The sequence below is a fragment of the Microcebus murinus genome, chromosome X (genome assembly GCF_040939455.1).
Source record: "Microcebus murinus isolate Inina chromosome X, M.murinus_Inina_mat1.0, whole genome shotgun sequence".
In the NCBI taxonomy this organism is placed as follows: Eukaryota; Metazoa; Chordata; class Mammalia; order Primates; family Cheirogaleidae; genus Microcebus; species Microcebus murinus.
The window spans coordinates 11185549-11204472 of NC_134136.1; the positions used below are offsets into that span (position 1 = coordinate 11185549).

The 18924-nt window shown below is 33.4% G+C and overlaps 1 protein-coding gene across 1 annotated transcript in view; it reads right to left on the reverse strand.

Moving 5' to 3' along the window:
- The window catches only part of BRWD3 (bromodomain and WD repeat domain containing 3), a 161700-nt gene that overhangs the window by 133391 nt on the left and 9385 nt on the right, over window positions 1-18924 (reverse strand). Inside the window, exons 5-6 of the mRNA XM_012790329.3 lie at window positions 16015-16165; window positions 14552-14650 (exon numbers count right to left, since the gene is read on the reverse strand). Coding sequence (XP_012645783.2) covers window positions 14552-14650; window positions 16015-16165 — 250 coding nt within the window. The remainder of the gene's footprint in view (window positions 1-14551; window positions 14651-16014; window positions 16166-18924) is intronic.

Below are 18924 nucleotides of genomic sequence, written 5' to 3' on the forward strand. Positions count from 1 at the left end.
AATTTTCTGAGTCTTAAACTTACACCAAACTTCTAGTTTACCACTCCTCATCTTTGTCTGCTATTCCTTTAGCATCATGCCCACCTCTGCTATTGGTATTTATCCTTAGAGTCACAGCCTAAAGTCACCACCTTTTTCATGAAATCTTTCTCAATCACTTCAGCCCAAAATGAACTCTCCGGCTTCAATTCTGGACCTTATAGTATACCTTGTATTAGTTACTTGTGTGTATCTCTGATCTTAGGAATCTCTGAATCCTAGAATTATAAGCACTTTAAGAGTAAGGATTAATGTCTAACCTATCACACACTGACCTATCTCAGTAGCTAGGAAGCAAAAGGCACTCAGGTATTTGTTTAATTAATCTAGTTCTACCCCTCCCAAAATATCCAACTATAATTCCTATTCCTCCAGGGCACAAATTCTCCACTTGAATCAGACAAGCCTCCTTCTCTGTCCTATGCAGATATCTTCTTACCTGGAATGTTCCATATCCCAAATTATAATTAACTCTTCAAAGTTAATCTCAAAGGTCATTTATTCCTTAAAGTCTTTCCTTGTTTCTCTTAATCAGTTTCATCTCTCCCTCCTGCAATTCCCATTACACTTTGTATTTCCCTTAAATCACTTAGTCTATATCCTATACTACAATCATATTCTGCCACCCACTACCTTCCCAATCGAATAATAAATTCCTTGGCAGTAACAACTGCTCTGAACATTTTGGAAAATTCTTTGCATGTATTTGGTGTTCAAGTATTTGCTGAATCAAATAAATCCTGTTTCTAGAAAGATAATTAATATTGATTATCATTTAATCTTCTAATACCATTGAAAACATAAATTCCATAGAGTAAGTTTCATAGGAAATGCTGATCAAATCTTTAATTCTCTTCTTATAATTTACTAGATACCATTTCTGATTTTTCCTTGCCTCTAAATCTTGCCTTCTTAGTTCCTTCAAAATTTATCCAAAGCTCTCTTCTCTATCCTCATGCTGTCCCTAAATGACCTTACCTAACCACAAACTAATTGCTACCAAATCTTTATTTCTAACCTTTATCTTTCACCTTAGTTCCAGGCCTACATCTTCAACTACCTAATGGACAACCACCCCTTTCTACCTGAATGTACCACAAATGGAGATTTCCCAAATCAAGTTCATTTGCCTTCTATCACAAGTTTTCCATAATTTTCCCTTTCCTCAACTTTGTGACTAACAGATTATTTTTATTCTTCTTTTTTATGCCCCATACCCAACCAAACTGTGTTATTAATTCTACCTCCAAGATCTTTCTTAAATCCATCCAGTTATCTCAACTTCTATCGCTAGCATCCCCATATTCACCATTTTGCTGTCCATATCTATATCTCCCCTGATTTCCCCACCTGCCTTCTCCACTTCCCTCCTCCAATTTATCCTATATTCTACCACCTGAGTTACCTTTTCAAAATAAAATTCTAATCATACAATTTTCCTATTCATAAACATCCAATGGGGGGAGGGGGGCATGGGCAATATAAGTAACCTTACCACTTGTACTCCCATAATACGCTAAAATAAAATAAAATAAAAAAACATCCAATGGTTCTTCCATACCTATAGGATAAAATCTAAACTCATTTATTGTGTAGAGCAGGGGTTGGCAAACTAAGGACCATGGACCAAATGTGATCCACCACTTCCTTATATAAATGCAGTTTTATTGGAAAACAGTCATGTTCATTCATTTACATATTATCTATGGCTGGTTTCACACTAACAAGAGTTGAGTAGTTGCACCAGACACCAAATGACCCAGAAGACCAAAAACATTTACTATCTGGCCCTTGACATGAAAAGTTTGTAGAGCCCTGGCATGGAGGGTACAGAATAATTGAACCTCTACCTCCCCTTCCAGTTTCAACTCCCACTACAAACTCTAGGTTCTTATTATAACAGGCTACTCTCTTGTTAATAAAACCATTACTCATTTTTCAAGTGGCTGTACTTGATTCACTTGGAGCTGAAAGTATACTGAATAAAATGATAGCTTTTACTAATTCCCACCATATTCTCTTATGTTGTATTTAAAAAACACACAACACAGTGAAGGCTATGATTCTAAACATAAATCAGAGGCAGGAAACTGCTTGGGAAAGTGACAGCAAATATGTGTATTACAGATATCTCAGAACATCTAAAGTAGTTGACAACAGGTTTTATTATGGCAACTAGGAAATACATATTATTTACTGATGAGCTAATTTTATGGGAAGAGCACTAGATTTGGAGTCAAAAGACTTAGGTCTGATATTTAAGTTTGCATATTAAAGTAGAGACCCACTACAGCTGCATATGAATTACATAAGCTTTTTATGAGGATAATTCAAACACTGAAATTTTAATCTGAGTCATTATCATTACCAACATTATTATCAGCATGTATGATTCAGTATCATAATTACAAATTACATTTGCATAACATTTTAAAGTTTATAAAGTAATCCACAGACATCTCATTTGAGTTCACAGTAATCCTGTGACATTGGAAGATTAGTAATTTCTTCACTTACTAAATGAGTAAATTAAAGCCCAAAGAAAGTAAGTGTCTTGCCTAACATCATAGAGACAATAAATGGCAGGGCCTAGGCTCAATCCAGGTCTTCTTATTATATAGTCCTCCCATTTTTCAATGCTATTTAATGAAATTTTAGAAAATACAATCTGCTATGAGTCCAAAATAGGAAATAACGTTTACATAAAAAATTCTACATTATATCTCTCAACTATACCTCTACCTGCAAGTTACTTAACACAATCAGCAGAGACTCTGTTGTCTACTAATTTGGGTTCTACTGAAAAGCTCATCGAGATCCAAAGAGTATTACAAGATGGCCACATCAGTTTTTAGACCACTAGTAAAGTCTCGATTTACACTAGAAAAAAAAATCTGTCGGTATTAAAACTATTTCACACAGGCAGAGAACTTTGGTGTTAAAAAAAATATTTCTATTAATCCACTCATTAATTGACGGGCACTTGGATTGTTACCACATCCTTGCAATAATGAATTGTGCTGCCATAAACATTCGGGTGCAGATGGATTAATAAAACTTGGTATGTGTATACAATGAACTATTACTCAATTATTAGAAACAACAGTGATCTAGCACCTATTATATTTTCCTGGATAAAACTTGAGCCCATCCTTCGAAGTGAGGTATCCCATAATGGAAGAATAGGCTCCACTTGTACTTGTCATCAAATTGGCACTAACTGATCAACACTACGGTCCTCACACAGTAGTAATATTTTTCAGGGATTGAGGGGTTGGAGGTGGGTAAACTCACAACTAATGGATGTGGTGAGCATTGTAGGGGGGAAAAGGCATGCCTCAAATCGTGGTTTGGGTGTGGCAAAGTCATAACATGTAACCAAAATGTTGGTACCCCCATAATATCCTGAAATAAATAAATAAATAATGTTTCTAGGACAAAATAAAGGATTTTCAACTCAAAAAACTAATAACATCAAGAAAAATTCTTTTTTCTTTTTTTTTTTTTTTTGAGACAGAGTCTCACTTTGTTGCCTGGGCTAGAGTGCCTTGGCGTCAGCTAGCTCACAGCAACCTCAAACTCCTGGGCTCAAGTGATCCTGTTGCCTCAGCCTCCCGAGTAGCTGGGACTATAGGCACACGCCACCATGCCCGGCTATTTTTTCTATATATATTTTCAGTTAGCCGATTAATTTCTTTCTACTTTTAGTAGAGACAGGGTCTCGCTCTTGCTTAGGCTGGTTTTGAACTCATGACTTTGAGAGATCTGCCCACCTCGGCCTCCCAGAGTGCTAGGATTACAGGCGTGAACTACCGCGCCCGGCCAAGAAAAATTCTTAAATAAAATTAATAACAAATTGTTATATGCTGACCATGTGCTTTTAAAAAGATTTATAAGACTACATGTTGAAAGAATCAAGACCTATCTGGTAATGAAAGGGTGAATATCAGTTAGGATTGAAAAAAGAAAAAAGCAGCCCTACAATTAATCAGGCTTGGGAGGACAGATACAGATAAAACCAGCTGCAAAGTTAATAGGAAACATTGCTTTACCCAAGGTCATGCAGCACTTGTAAAATATCATAACGACCCCTCTTGAGTGATTGCTGCTTTCTTACCAATGATGCCCCCAGACACACTTTGCTATTTTCATTTATTACCAGAGGGAGATACCAAATTCCTAAACCACCCTTGTTTCATGATAGTACCCAACCCCTAGTTAATCCCTGCTTTTTGCAATTTGCCTCAGAAACAGCCACCAATCCAGAACTGATCCTGGCTTTCTTTAGACCCTCTTCAGAATTCTTTAATGTAAACCAAACCTTACAAAAGACACTTCCCTCATTCTTCTTATCCAGAGGCCTTCCATGGTTCCTTGGCAGTTTACTTTTTCACTATAAGTCTATAAATCTGATTTTGTCAGACTACAGGTGAATTCTTATTGGTCTTTGGTTGATTATGCTTTAACAAGGAAATTTATTTTGAATTGTCCTACCGATTCAGCAGTTTAACACTGACAAAAGCCCCCTCTAGAAACTCCCCCCCCAAAACCTTCTGAACTTAAACCAGAAAATCACTGACCACAAGAGACTTTATTTTTTTTTTCTTTTTATCATGAGAAGTGACTGGAACACAAGAGACTTTAACTGCCAAGAAATATAAGTTAACTCACTGAATTCTGCATGTATCATAAGAAATATTATGATTAATAATGCTAGGAGATATAGAAGTTAACCAAAGCCAGGTAATCTTCATATCTACTGGGAAAGAAAGTTTATCATCAACTTGGTAATAAGCTCTAGATAAAACCAGAAGTGTATGAATTAGTGATATTATCTGATTTTTAATATAAATGAGTCATATAATTCTTGAGCAATTTTATCTGTCACCTATAATCTAATAATAGAGTATATACAATGCTCAAAAATTCCTTGTATAATTTTCTAATTTTTAATATTAATATAAATTATATAAAATGGAATGTATCCAATTTTTCTGTAAATGGCATTAAATGACAAACCAAATTAATTGTTTTAGCCATAGGTCAAGTAATTTTGTGTACATAGAAGCTATATATCATGTGTCACATGATAAAAAATAACTGTATTGTGTTTTAAACTTTAAATAACCCAGAAAGTTTAAAAGTACTGTGCTACCAATAAGGCTTTGGAAAATACAAATCTAGCTATGATAAAGAATAATCTCAAACCAACTTTTCCAGGCTAGCCTTATGAGGGGAATGAAGGACAAAAGACATTACTACCAAAATAATATTCTATTAGGCTGTCTATAGGATCAAGAAGAAATGTTTTTAAAATCCTGTAAACCAACTTCAAAACAATAGAGCAAAGTTTTAACTTCTAAGAAACAGTTGCTGCACACCTACCTCGATTACAAGTCAGGAATGTGGGGATATGGTGGGGGATGAAGAAGAGAGGGTTGCTTTCAGCAAAAGCTTAAGACAGAATCAAAAATAGTATCAGGCTCACCCAATAACTGTTGATTAGACACAGTCTTAAAGCTTTATATACACAGGGCAGAAAGAACTACTGTTCACAGATCAGGCTTTTTGCACCACACCCACTATCATCAATATCCTCCTCTTTAAATACAAACAGTTTTTCAGAAAATAAGCTAAACTTAAGCAAGGCTAAAATAATCTTGAATTACTATTTTCTCTTTTACAAAAAAAGTCAGTCAACATTAGTTTTATTCTTTTTAAAATTTAATCAGAAAATAGAATGTATACATGCAAACTTCTGACCAGTTAAAATGCAAGAAGCATATCAGCTCCTTTAAGTAGTAAGGACAATAACAGACTAATACTCGTCAAATACACTGGAAAGTGACTCATAAAATTCATTGTCAATTCTAGATTTGCAAAACCAGTAGCATTGGTATTGTATTGTATTGTATTGTATAGTAGCATTTTCTGTCAAGCTAAGTTGAAGGTTTCCCAAAAAAGCTCTAACAACTAAACAAATTAATATAAAGTCTTGAAAAAAGCTAGGAAAGGTAACAAAAATGAATTTCAATAAAATGTGAAAACTCTAGTATAAGTAAAAAAAAATCACAGAATTATTTCTTTCTTGGATTTGATGCTAGTATGAATCAAATTATGTCTCTAAAACTTTAACCAACCATAGAAAAAGCTTAGAATCTTCAAGGCTGATGTGAATCCCATCCCATAAAATACATCAACAGTATAATTTAAATAACACTAGTAAATCCTATAGGCTATTGATAGTCATGGCCATTAACTGCCTTATTGCTAGAATAACATTAAGTGAAATATGGCAAAAAATACTTTCCAATTCCATTCAGACTTTCTGCAAAGTTTACTTAATATAATTTGGGATGATAAACCCACAGGATATTATCATCCTCTTCTAACCCTTTTAACCTGATTTGATTATCATACACAGAATTTTTAGACAGGCTTTCTTCCAACTAAATAAACCTGGCACTGTTTTACAGCTTCCCTTTGTAAAGTATAAAGTTCTATTTCTATAAGGTACTGAGCTAAATACACAGAAAAAAAATACCAAAAGATTGTTTTAGAATACTTTAGTGTTGGCTGGGAGCAGTGGCTCAGGCCTGTAATCCTAGCACTCTGGGAGGCCAAGGCAAGTGGATCATTTGAGCTCAGGAGTTCGAGACCAGCCTGAGCAAGAGTGAGAACCCGTCTCTACCAAAAATAGAAAAAAATAGCCCAGCATGGTGGCACATGCCTGTAGTCCCAGCTACTCAGGAGGCTGAGGCAGAAGGATTGCTTGAACCCAGGAGTTTGAGGTTGCTGTGAGGTAGGCAGACGCCATGGCACTCTAGCCGGGGCAACAAAGTGAGACTCTATCTCAAAAAAACCCAGTAGAATACTTTAGTGTATATTGAAAGAAAAAGTTAAAGGTATGATAAGGAATAATGAGGAAAGGGGGAAAATGTTTATAATAAGATAAAAAAGAATTTATTTCATTATATTTTATATGATGAAAATAAGGCCCCATATAAAATGCTTTCTTTCAAATAAACATACTAAAATTATTAATCTTAACATTACTACAATATTGATTCCAGAAATGAATATACAGGGCTAGAAACTCATATGAGCTTGTATAAAACCGTATAAACACATTTAAAAGGGATGCTTCAGTTTCCATGTGGCAGCAATTATAGCACTTACAACCATTTAATATTTAGTGAGCACTCACAATGTAGCACATACAAAAAATTCTGAGTTTATATTCCAGTGTAATTACTTGCAGGTGTGACTAGCATCCCTTGCTCTTTTCCAAATACATTTTACAAGCAACTTGCTTCATGGGCAATTATGTAAGTACAAAAAGAAGGAAGGTGGTTAAGTGGAGAGAGGCAAGCAACAAAAAGCCTGGGTTGTCAAAAGTATATTTCCTGGGCTAGAGATAGGAACTATGTAAAATTAGGGAGAGTGCCAAATATTTCTAGCAAAAACTCAATCACCTCAGCCAGATAAAAACAGTTTAAACTAGACTACATTCTTTCAATATAATTTACATATTTAGAAGAGACAGATTTCCCACCTCCAAGTGAACTATGGCATTAAGTGTGATATATAATGATACAATGGTCAATAAAAGTCAATCAATGCTAAATGAAAGCTTATGGCAACATGGAAGTATTAATTTGGCTTTAGAATTAATGCAAGCCTTCTAAACAATATACAGTATAATTACAGGCCTACTACCTCAATTATAGGACATTACTATACGCCAATTGTACTAAAGATAAAAGGGGAAACAAAGGTTTAAAGGTAGAGTCTTATTGCATCACGCCCTTGACTCAGTTTAGAAATACATGCATGTACATTAGTTCCTTGAGTATGTCAGTTTTGAACGAAATGAATAAGCCATCCTTCTGCCATTTCTACAGATATTTTTTGAAAAGTGTTTAGGATATGGTAACTATGAAAATTTATGACATTGTCATCATGATGGATAATACAAATACTAGTTCTTCAAATAGACACAAAACACACTTTTTTTTTTTTTGAGACAGAGTCTCGCTTTGTTGCCCAGGCTAGAGTGAGTGCCGTGGCGTCAGCCTAGCTCACAGCAACCTCAAACTCCTGGGCTCGAGCGATCCTTCTGCCTCAGCCTCCCTGGTAGCTGGGACTACAGGCATGTGCCACCATGCCCGGCTAATTTTTTATATATATATCAGTTGGCCAATTGATTTCTTCCTATTTATAGTAGAGACGGGGTCTCGCTCTTGCTCAGGCTGGTTTTGAACTCCTGACCTTGAGCAATCCGCCCGCCTCGGCCTCCCAAGAGCTAGGATTACAGGCGTGAGCCACAGCGTCCGGCCTAAAACACACTTTTAAAACTACTTCTGTACTGCCAAATTAGCTCAGCAGCAGAGTTATGTTTATTTGAAATTTTAATTTCAAATTCTAATAAAACTACAAAGTTTCTAAAATGAATATTAATCTTTAAAAGGATAAAGAAATAACAATACTTACTGGTGATACTGCAAGACCTCAAGCAATACCACAAATATTAATTACATATCACCCAAAATTTCTTTGAGTGGCATTAAGCATTAATACTATTTTGAATTTAGTTCAATTTTCTTCCTCTGATTTAATTTTGGCACAATGCAAAACCAATTTGATTAGTTGAGCATCAGCTAATGAAATGGCATGACTGGAGCTTAGACCCGTAATAATGTAAATATCATAGGCATCTTTGCTCTTCCCTAGAGAAATTTAGAAATTCACCCTTCGTAAATGTAAGTACACATATATTTAAACTGTTACAATAGTTAGTGTGGAGAATAGAATCTGGGAATTAACTCCCAAATTCCTTCCCCATGCTCCCTCACCTCCATTTCATTAAATTACTAAATAACATTGTTGATTAATTACACAAAGGATGGGAATATTTGAATAAATAATCCAACATAGTACACAGTCCAAATAAGGTCAGATTTTATTATTTTTGGCCAAAGACCATTATAAAACTTTCATAGGAAACAACTGGCACAATGTGATCTTTAAAGTGAGTTACTAAAATCAAAATACAAAGAGCTAAAGGTCGTTTCTAACCATAAAAACAGGACACTTAAAATCAAATTTGTAAAATGAGTAATTTGTCAATGCATTATTACCAAATTATGCAACTATTCAGAGAGCAGCTTACCAGTTCCCACATTAGTCTAGATCTGCACTGTTGAATACAGTAGCCATTAGTCACATGTGGTTGCTGAATGTCAAATTACTTAAAATTAAAATAAGATTAAATATTTAATTCCTCAGTTGCAACAGCCATTATCTCCTTTGTTACAGAAAGTTCTATTGGGTAGCACTGTCCTACATAAAATACCACTTAAAATATGCCCCCCAAAATTCCTGATGTAATTCCAAATATAAAGGATAAAGAGGGACATGTCCATTTATGATAAAAATTCTATGCAAAGTAGGAATAGAAGGGAACATCCTCAAAGTGATAAAGGACATTTATGATCATATTTAATTCTGAAAGATTACCTGCTTTCCTCCTAAGATCAGGAACAAGGCAAGGATGTACACTCTCACCACTTCAACTCACCATTGTACTACGGGCACTAGCAGTTCAACGAGGCAAGAAAAAAATATATAAGGCATACAAGATTGAGAAGGGAAAGGTAAACCTGTCTTTATTTGCAGACAACATGATCATCTATAAAGAGAATGCCAAAAAATCTCAAGAAAAAAAAAAGCCACTAAATCTAGTAAGTAAATAGGGAAAAAAACAACAACAAACAAACTTGTTATTTACCCGTAACAAACAGCTAGAAATTGAAATTTTTTTAAATACAATTTGAAACAACATCAAAAGCCATGAAATCCTTAGGGAAAATTTTCACAATAGATGTGTCAGACCTGTACACCAGAAAATAAAAAACACTGTTATGAGAGAATAAAGACCTAGATAAATGGAGAGATATAATATGTTCCTGGATTAGAAGACTCAATGTTGTTAAGATGTCAGTTCTTCCAAAACTGATCTATAGATTCAATGTAATCCCAAGCAAAAATCCAGTACCATTTTTTTCTGTAGAAACTGAGAAGCTGATTCTAAAGTTTACATGGAAATTCTAAGGACTAGAAAAGCCAAAACAATGTTGAAAAAAAATTAGAACAAAGTTAGAGAACTTACAGAGTAGAGAGTTCCACACACCTGATATAAAAATTAACTCAAAATGGATCAAATATTTAAACATAAAACAAAACTATAAACTGTCTAATAGAAAATATAGGAGAAACTCTTTTTCACCTTGAGTTAGGCAACAATTTCTTAGGATACAAAATCTCAAACTCTAAGACAAAACTGATAAATTGGACTTCACAGGAAATACAAATAACAGAGGAATATTTTGAGCCGCATTATGTATATAATCAGTAAAATTTAGATTATGGGAAACACTACAATTCAAATACTCCAAAACTATAGTGTTGGGATAATAAAATGTAAAGAAATACTTGCTTAATAATATTGTAAAGAAAAAAAAATTCTGTTCTTTGAAAGACATGGTTAAAAAATAAAAAGACAACCAAAGAATATAAGAAAATATCTGCAAAATACAAACGACTTGTATCCAAATTATATAAAGAACTCTCAAAACTCAACAATAGTATTCCTGTCTCTCCACATCCTCACCAGCATTTGTTGCTTTGGGGTGTTTGGATACAGGCCAATTTCACTGGGGTTAGGTGATATCACTATTACACTGCGGGTGGGACTGCAAATTAGTGCAACCTTTGTGGAAAAAAATTTGGAGATTCTTCAAAGAGCTAAAAATAGAAATATCATTTGATCCAGCAATAGCATTATTAGGCATCTACCCAAAAGAGCATAAGACATTCTATTATAAAGACATCTGCACTCAAATGTTTATGGCAGCACAATTCACTATTGCAAGGACATGGAAACAACCCAAGTGCCCGTCAATTCATCAGTAGATTATTAAAATTTGGTATATGTTTACAATGGAATATTACTCAATTCTAAGAAATGACAGTGAGCTAGCACCACTTATATTATCCTGGATTGAGCTTAAGCCCATTATCCAAAGTGAGGTGACACAAAATCAGAAAAATAGGCTCCACATGTACTCACCATCAAATTGGTACTGACTAACACTATGGTGCTCAAATGGTGGTGGTGTTCACCAGGGATTCAAGGGTTGGGGGGGGTAGACCCACATCTGAGGGATGTGGTGAGCACTGTGGAGGGGAAGGGCAACCTCTAACCCTTGCTAGGGAGAGGCAAAGATATAAAATGCAACCAAAATGTTTGTACTCTCATATTGTCTTGAAAAAAAAAACAACCCAACAATAAGAAAAAAACCAAACAACCCACTTTTAAAAATGGGCAAAAGATATAAATAGAAACTTCACTAAAGAAAATATATAAAATGGTAAATATGCACATGAAAATATATTAACTGACAGCACCAGAAGCTGGTGAGATTGTGGGGCAACTGGAAATCTCATATATTGCTGGTAGGAATACAAATGTGATGTCCACTTTCAAAGCAGTTTGGCAGTTTCTTACAAAGTTAAATCTGTACTTACCATATGATCCAACAATCCCACTACCTAAATATTTACCCCAAACCAATAAAGAGAGATGTTCATGTAAAAATATGTACATGAATATTTATAATAGGTTTATTCATAATAGCCAAAATGTGGAAACAATTCAAATGTCCACCAACTGATGAATGAGTGAAATACTACTTGGTAATAAAAAGAAATAAACTAATGACACATGAAATGACATGTATGAATTTCAAAAGCACTGATCTAAACAAAATCAGTCAGACACAAACGGCTATATACTGCATGATTTAATTTCGATGACATTCTGGCAAAAGTACAGTCACAGAAAGGTTAGTGGTATCCAGGGGTTGAGGGAGGAGTATTAAGGGGGGTGATAAAAATAGATATATCTATTTTATCTATCTATATATCTAAAAATAGATATATAGATATTTTATTGTGCTGGTGCTTATACAAATGTTATATTTGTCAAAAATCATGGGACTGCACACTTTAAAAGGGAAAATTTTATTTTATGTCAATTATACTTTAATATGCTTGACTTTAAACATAAAAGTAATGAGGCTAATCCTCTATCCTCAGAGCTCTGTTAGTGGAAATCTGTTACACCAAGGAAACATCGTGATATCTGACCATAAACATGATATAGTAATAGAGTATTCTGGAGATAAGCAGTGTGATTTTGGCCAATCTCTGCTTTGGATTTCTCTGCCATAAACAGAGGGGTTTACAACCCAGTTTCCCAAATTTGTTCCCAGGAAACTTTTTATAAGTATTCTGGGAAAATGATTTCCTTGGTCAAATTATTTGGGAAATGTTCCCTATAAGGTGATTTACAATGCATTTAGCTTGAAAGGTTCTGAGTAGTCGTACATCCATTCAAATTTTTCTCCTCTCCTCTACCTTCCCCCTCCATGGAGATCTTGCTCTGTTGCCCAGGCTAGAGTGCAGTGGTGCAATCCTAGCTCACTGCAGCCTCTAACTCCTGGACGCAAGTGATCCTTCTGCCTCAGCCTCCCTAGTTGTGGGGACTACAGGCATGAGCCACTGTGCTCGGCTCCTCGTTATTATTATTATTTTTTTAATTCACCATTTCTCATGTTTACTTGTAGAACTCTGTAGAACTCTTTCTTTCTTTCTTTCTTTTTTTTTTGAAAAATAGTGTTGCTAAAATCCTTGCTAGTTCTAAGATTCTCTGATAAAACTTTCAAGAAAATTTACCTTCACGATAAGTGTTGTTTAGATTGGCAAACTATAAAACTGATTGTTTTTAAAGTAGTTATGGAGACCTGTACCCCACAATGAGAAAACTGGTACAAATCACAACTTGAAAAGATTTCATGTTCATCTTACTTACTTTCATCTTGATATTTCATAGTCAAATACTCTGAAGTTTTTATCATCAGGCTCTGAATTCTAAATATTTTAAACTTAAGTATCTTCACTAGGATGTACTACATGAAAATAGATCATGCTTGAATTGCCTCTATTCTAAAAGCTCCTCCCCAAATAACATAGCAGATTTAAGATGAATTGGAAAAAAATTCTATGGCATGCATAAATCAATTAATCAATCAAGCAAGCAACGCCAGGAGCACTACAATTCCCAAGCAGTTTCTAAAATAATAACAAACTGATTCATGTGAGTGTAAAGAGTTTACTATACAAAACCAGCAGAAGTTTGAAAATATATGCTCAGTTAAAAGAAAAAAAAAGAAAGAGAAGGGAAGAGAGGATAAAGAAAACCTGAGCACCTAACACTCTAAAGGCGGCTTTTCAACATTTCACATATGACCAATGAAGTATAAAGCACTACAAAATAATGTTAACAGTATAGCTAAAAATATTTTATCTTTGAACACAAATGTATGAATAACAAAAGCTATCTCAATTTAATTCAATAAGTTAATTAAATTCTGATAAACTACCTCTGAAAGTTAAAAATATATGTATTAGCAGTGTCATACCTAATTAGACCCAATCCAGTAGCCAACTTTTCCAAGTAACGTCCAGGCTATGGAACAGTTAGCAATATACTCCAGAGTATCCAATTTCTCTTAATAAGCTTTATGAACATTTAATTAGTGATTTTGTCTAAATATCTTTTAAAATGATTTCTAGCTTCAATTTATTTAACTGCTGGGGGTAAGTTCTATAAGTTGTTGCATAAAACAGTATTCTTGCTTAAAAAGTATTCTTATCTTTCTATTTGACATTCATCTCTTTCAAATTTTAAGGCATATTCTGTAAGCACTAGGCATTATATACAATAATTTTTAGAAGATTGAGAAAATAGGGGAGTAGAGGAGCAATTACTTATCTTTGACCTTTGTTTTGCACATACTTTGTGAGAGCTAACTTTGATATAAATGGTTTTGTACCTAGATCTCTTTAGGAATTAGCATTTTTTCATAATAGTCTGACCATAGATGGCCCAAGAATAATCTAAATGGGACATGTGACTTTCAGTAAACTAGAACCAGAATCATCACTTTTTGTCTTAAAAAGATATACAAAAATGTATAACATCATTATAATTTTGGCAAACAGATATAAAGCAGGATGTACTTTCGTTTCCTTGTGAAAGCTATCTTTACATAGTTCCCTATAAAATCTTTGAGAAACTCAGCATATACACATGTAAATAGACAACCATATGGCTAAAAAACACCTGTACTACATAAAAAAAGAAATGCTTCTGCTAAAAGAGAAAGAAATGAAATGAAAAGGAAAAAGGTCAACTTTTACAAAACCATGATTATATTTGCATTAAATAAAAATGTTTTAAAAATCTGGGCCAACTATGAAACTCCTCAAGAATGTAACAGTTTGTTTATACTTCAAATTTAATTCTGGTACCTATTTTTGGCTTCTAATGAGTTCAGGAAGGAAGGAATCAAGAATATGTTTATAAGTCGCACTGAATTTTACTCACCCACATTTGGAGGTTTCACATAATTTACAGGTAGTTCTGGAGGTCTGCCTCTATGTAGAGCTGCAAAAGCAGACCCATTCCATAGTGTACTCTTACAGTCTATATAAAAAGACCAAAACAGTTAAGGAATAGAGTAGCGTTATTCAACTGTGTCTCAGAGGCAAATATCAGATTTCAATTTCATTTGTTGGAATATATTTTTAACTATTAGAACCACACTAAAATAATATGCATATATTTAAACATGTGATAAACTAAATTATGACTGGTAAACACCAACATCCTAACATATCATTGGGATATTTTATTTCTGCACTGGCCTTGAACTAAAGCTTTTATTACGTACACGTTTGAATCTTATGTAAGTATGTCACAGATTAATATGGTTTTAAGTTTAAATCAGTCCTTCTTGATCTTTAGGCTTATGCATGTCTACTCATATAAAATTGTATAAGCAAGGACACTACCACAGCACAAACATGCCAGGAGAAATTCAAGCACATTTATACTTTGGTGTATGCTCATGTTGTGGAGTATTTGCCAGTTGTACCATAAGAGGTAACAACATTGCATATCAGATGATAACTGAGTATAAATAGTTTGTTTTTAGTCTCACTTTTATGTTTAGGTCAAAAAATTCAAGCAAATATTAAACATTACTAATAATTTGGCTTTGAAACAAAAATATTCTATCCTATTGAAAGCTTACAAATTAACTAAATTGAAAAGTTTCTATAAGTTATAAAATGAGATGCTTAAAACCTGGTTATCATCATTTATACAACTATTTATCTTGGTGAATTAGGATTTTTAAAAATACTATCTTAATAAAAAAAATGGGTTGCTAGATCTGAAGCATTTATTAATTCAAGAGGCATCCCTAATGCCTAATTTCACATTTTTATGTTTATAAAACATGACTTCATATGTTTTACATATTGGAGTTCCATATAAAAATTGGAGAAAAATCTGTTAAGAAAACTGAAAACTAGTTGAGTAAACTGTCATTTAATAGTCACTGACAGACTGGTATTTTTGTTTAAATATTTTCAATTATAAAAAGTTTACATATAATTTTCATTTACTCGTTATGAAATGTACAATATTAGGATGATATTATCAAGACCAACAGAGTAAGAACATTATAATATAATGACAGAATCTTTTAAGCATGTATACTGTATTAATCAAAACAGTAATCTTTCAGATCTCCATTCCACAATTACAAAGGGATTTTTTTATTCTTCACTCTATGATAGTCACTGTTTTATCAAAAAAGGGCTGCTTTTTAAGTCTCTAAAAATTTACTTGTACACTAAGAAAATAAAAACAACAGTGGTAAGATTAAAAACCTAGAAAAAAATGAGTATTTAGAAAAGCATAGGAACATTTACTCAACCTAAAAATAAGCTGCTCTCTACTCCTTCCTCTGATATCACAGTTCTAAAATCTGAAAATCTCACCTTTGGCATCCCGTAACAGAGACTGCCGACCAACACCTAGTAATGTCTGTACCCCAGGAACACTCTGAGGGATCTCCTTATCAAGTAAGGGACCAATCCGCTCACAAATTTTAAGGAGGTAGTCTGGAGGAATGTGTGCATTTGCTGCCACCTAAAAAGCATAAATAAAACACAGGGGAAAAAAACTATTTATTTTGTTTAAAAAATCTATTCCATTGCAAACCGCCCCACCATGGTGCAAAATACAATTTTAAAATATCAGAAAAATAATTTTCTTTTTGAGATGGCATCTCACTCTGTTGCCCTGGGCTAGAGTGCAGTGGTGTCATCATAGCTCACTGCAATCTCAAACTCTGGAGCGCAATCCTTCCATCTCAGCCTCCTGAGTAGCTGGGACTAAGGGCATGTACCACCACACCCAGCTAATTTTTGTATTTTTTGTAAAGACAGGATCTCTGTACAGGCTGATCTTGAACTCCTGGCTTCAAGAGATCATCCCACCTTAGCCCCTCAAAGTGCTAGGATTATATGTGTGAGCTACCACACCCAGCAGAAAAATAAAATTTTAAATATTTAATAAATTGAACAAAATATAAGAAACAGTCACAAAATAAGCACATTTAAATGATATAACAACATTTAAATGGCATGGCACTCTAACTTACTTTTACATGTCTTGATTAAATCATATGCTTAAGTATTAAATCTTATAAGTGCTACAAAGTAACAAAAGTAAGCATGTCAAAATCAAAAGCACACAGGTGATGAGTAAACTCTCTACTGTTTGATTTATTCAGTAGTGATGATGAACTGATTAAAAATAAGAAGACTAGATTTTATACAACTAGTAAGAATACAAATGAAAAGTATTACCTGCACCAAATTCTCACCCAATAAAGCAGAATTGTTTTTCCTATAAAAGTTAATTTGTTTTCAAAAGGGTATCAAATTAACCATCTTATAAATACAACACTAAATAACTGAGTCCTGCAGCCAAAAGTCCTTGAAATATAAGCCGTTTTCTTTTAAAAAAACACACACACACACACACAAGTAAATTTCTGGACTTGAGCTAACATAAGAATGAAACAATAGAACAACAAAAACAAAAACTGTGTTTATTTTTTAATCTAAAATAATGTTCAAATCCCTGATGTATTTTTTAAATACCTAATTATTAAAAGAGTAAACAGAGAAAAAGAGAATATTGAAAATCCTTAGGCAAAAGTAGACACACATCAATAGTATTAGTATTTCTAAGTGCTACAATTTTATACACATATATATGTATATCTGTACCATTAAATAGGAAACACATTAATAACAGTATTACCACCAGGTCAAATACAACAGTACAACACAAAAGAATAATTTTGTAAAGCAACCCTGGTCATCAACATGAAAGAAGAGATTTTGTGTATTTTCTTCACTGCTATATTCCTAACACCCAAAAAATTTCCTGGAATAAGGTAAGACTAGATAAATATTTGTAGAATAAATAAATAAAAATCAAGGTAAAGTCTAACTATAATTAATGCTATTAAGAATTCTTAGAGGAAAAATCTCAGATTCTCATATCAGGGTACCTTTTTTATTTTCCTAGGAAACACAAGTCAAAGAACTACAGTCCAACCTGTATTTAGAATTGTGGGAATATAAGAGATTTTACTGTAATTATTATTTTTAAAAAATTATTTCCCACCAATTATGTTTTGTAAGCTACTTCAAAAAACAATTTTAACCTACCAAAATAACTTAGGTCTGGGCAACTGTCATGATGCTCAGGAAAAATGGCAACTGAATTATTTCAGATTTGCATCTAAAAGGTTTAGTTTCTGGATCAGGACAAAGGATTAGGCAAATTCTTTCAATTATTTTATACATCTTTAGTTTATTTCCCCAAGCAAATAACTATGTAGAACTATATTTCAGTAAAACAGAGGTACTACTAAAGTTAAAGGTGGCTGATAACTCAATCTAAAAAACATTTCTTATTATCTATAGAAACTGATATCCAAAAATCCTAGTTTATAATTCATACCCACCACATTAGAGCATTTCTGAAATATGCCTATGTGCAAATTTAGTTACTATCCTCAAAAATATGTATTTGAAAGAAAAAAAGCTTTAAGGTACTGCACATTAACATCTATAACAGCTTATGACTTTTTGCCCCAACACTATCTTGGATAAATGGGACTTTCTAATATCAGCCATTACTTTTTCATCAAGTAAATGCTATACGAGGAGCTTTACATAGGCTGGTAGTCATTTTTACTGGAAAGTTTCTTTTCTTCATCCCCTGACCAACTCAATAGTTATTCACTTGTTATAAAAACTTACTAACTACCCTAGAAATGCAATATATCTAGCATATATAATCCAGAAAATGGGAGTTTCCCTAATTACAACTTTTAGAATTACTCTGTTATAGCAAAGCTGTGAGAATTACATTTTAAACTGACATCCTAAGCCCCTTGGCTACATCATTTTACAGAAACAATGATGTCTTACTTTCAGCAAATTATATAAAAATTTTTATCAATTCCTTAATAATAATTCAAAAACACAGAATCATTAGTGGTTATAAATGAGTCTGTATATTCATCAACTAAAACAAGAGTGATCTACTCCTAACTTCTCCCCCTTGAAGATTTGTATGATAAGTAAATAAATTTCAGAAGTTTGATTTTCACCCTATACAAGAAAAAATAGCTCAATTTCCAAGTAGTCCCCTTCAAAAAAATTTTTTTATCTAAAACCAATAAATGATTATTGCAAAGTACTAGAGATACATACATTCTATCAAAACAATGACAAAAACAATCTTTTGAGTTTAAACATGCTACCTTCTCCTTTAAACATTAGCAGGCTTCCAGTCTACATTAGTAGAGTTCTTATTAAAAAAAA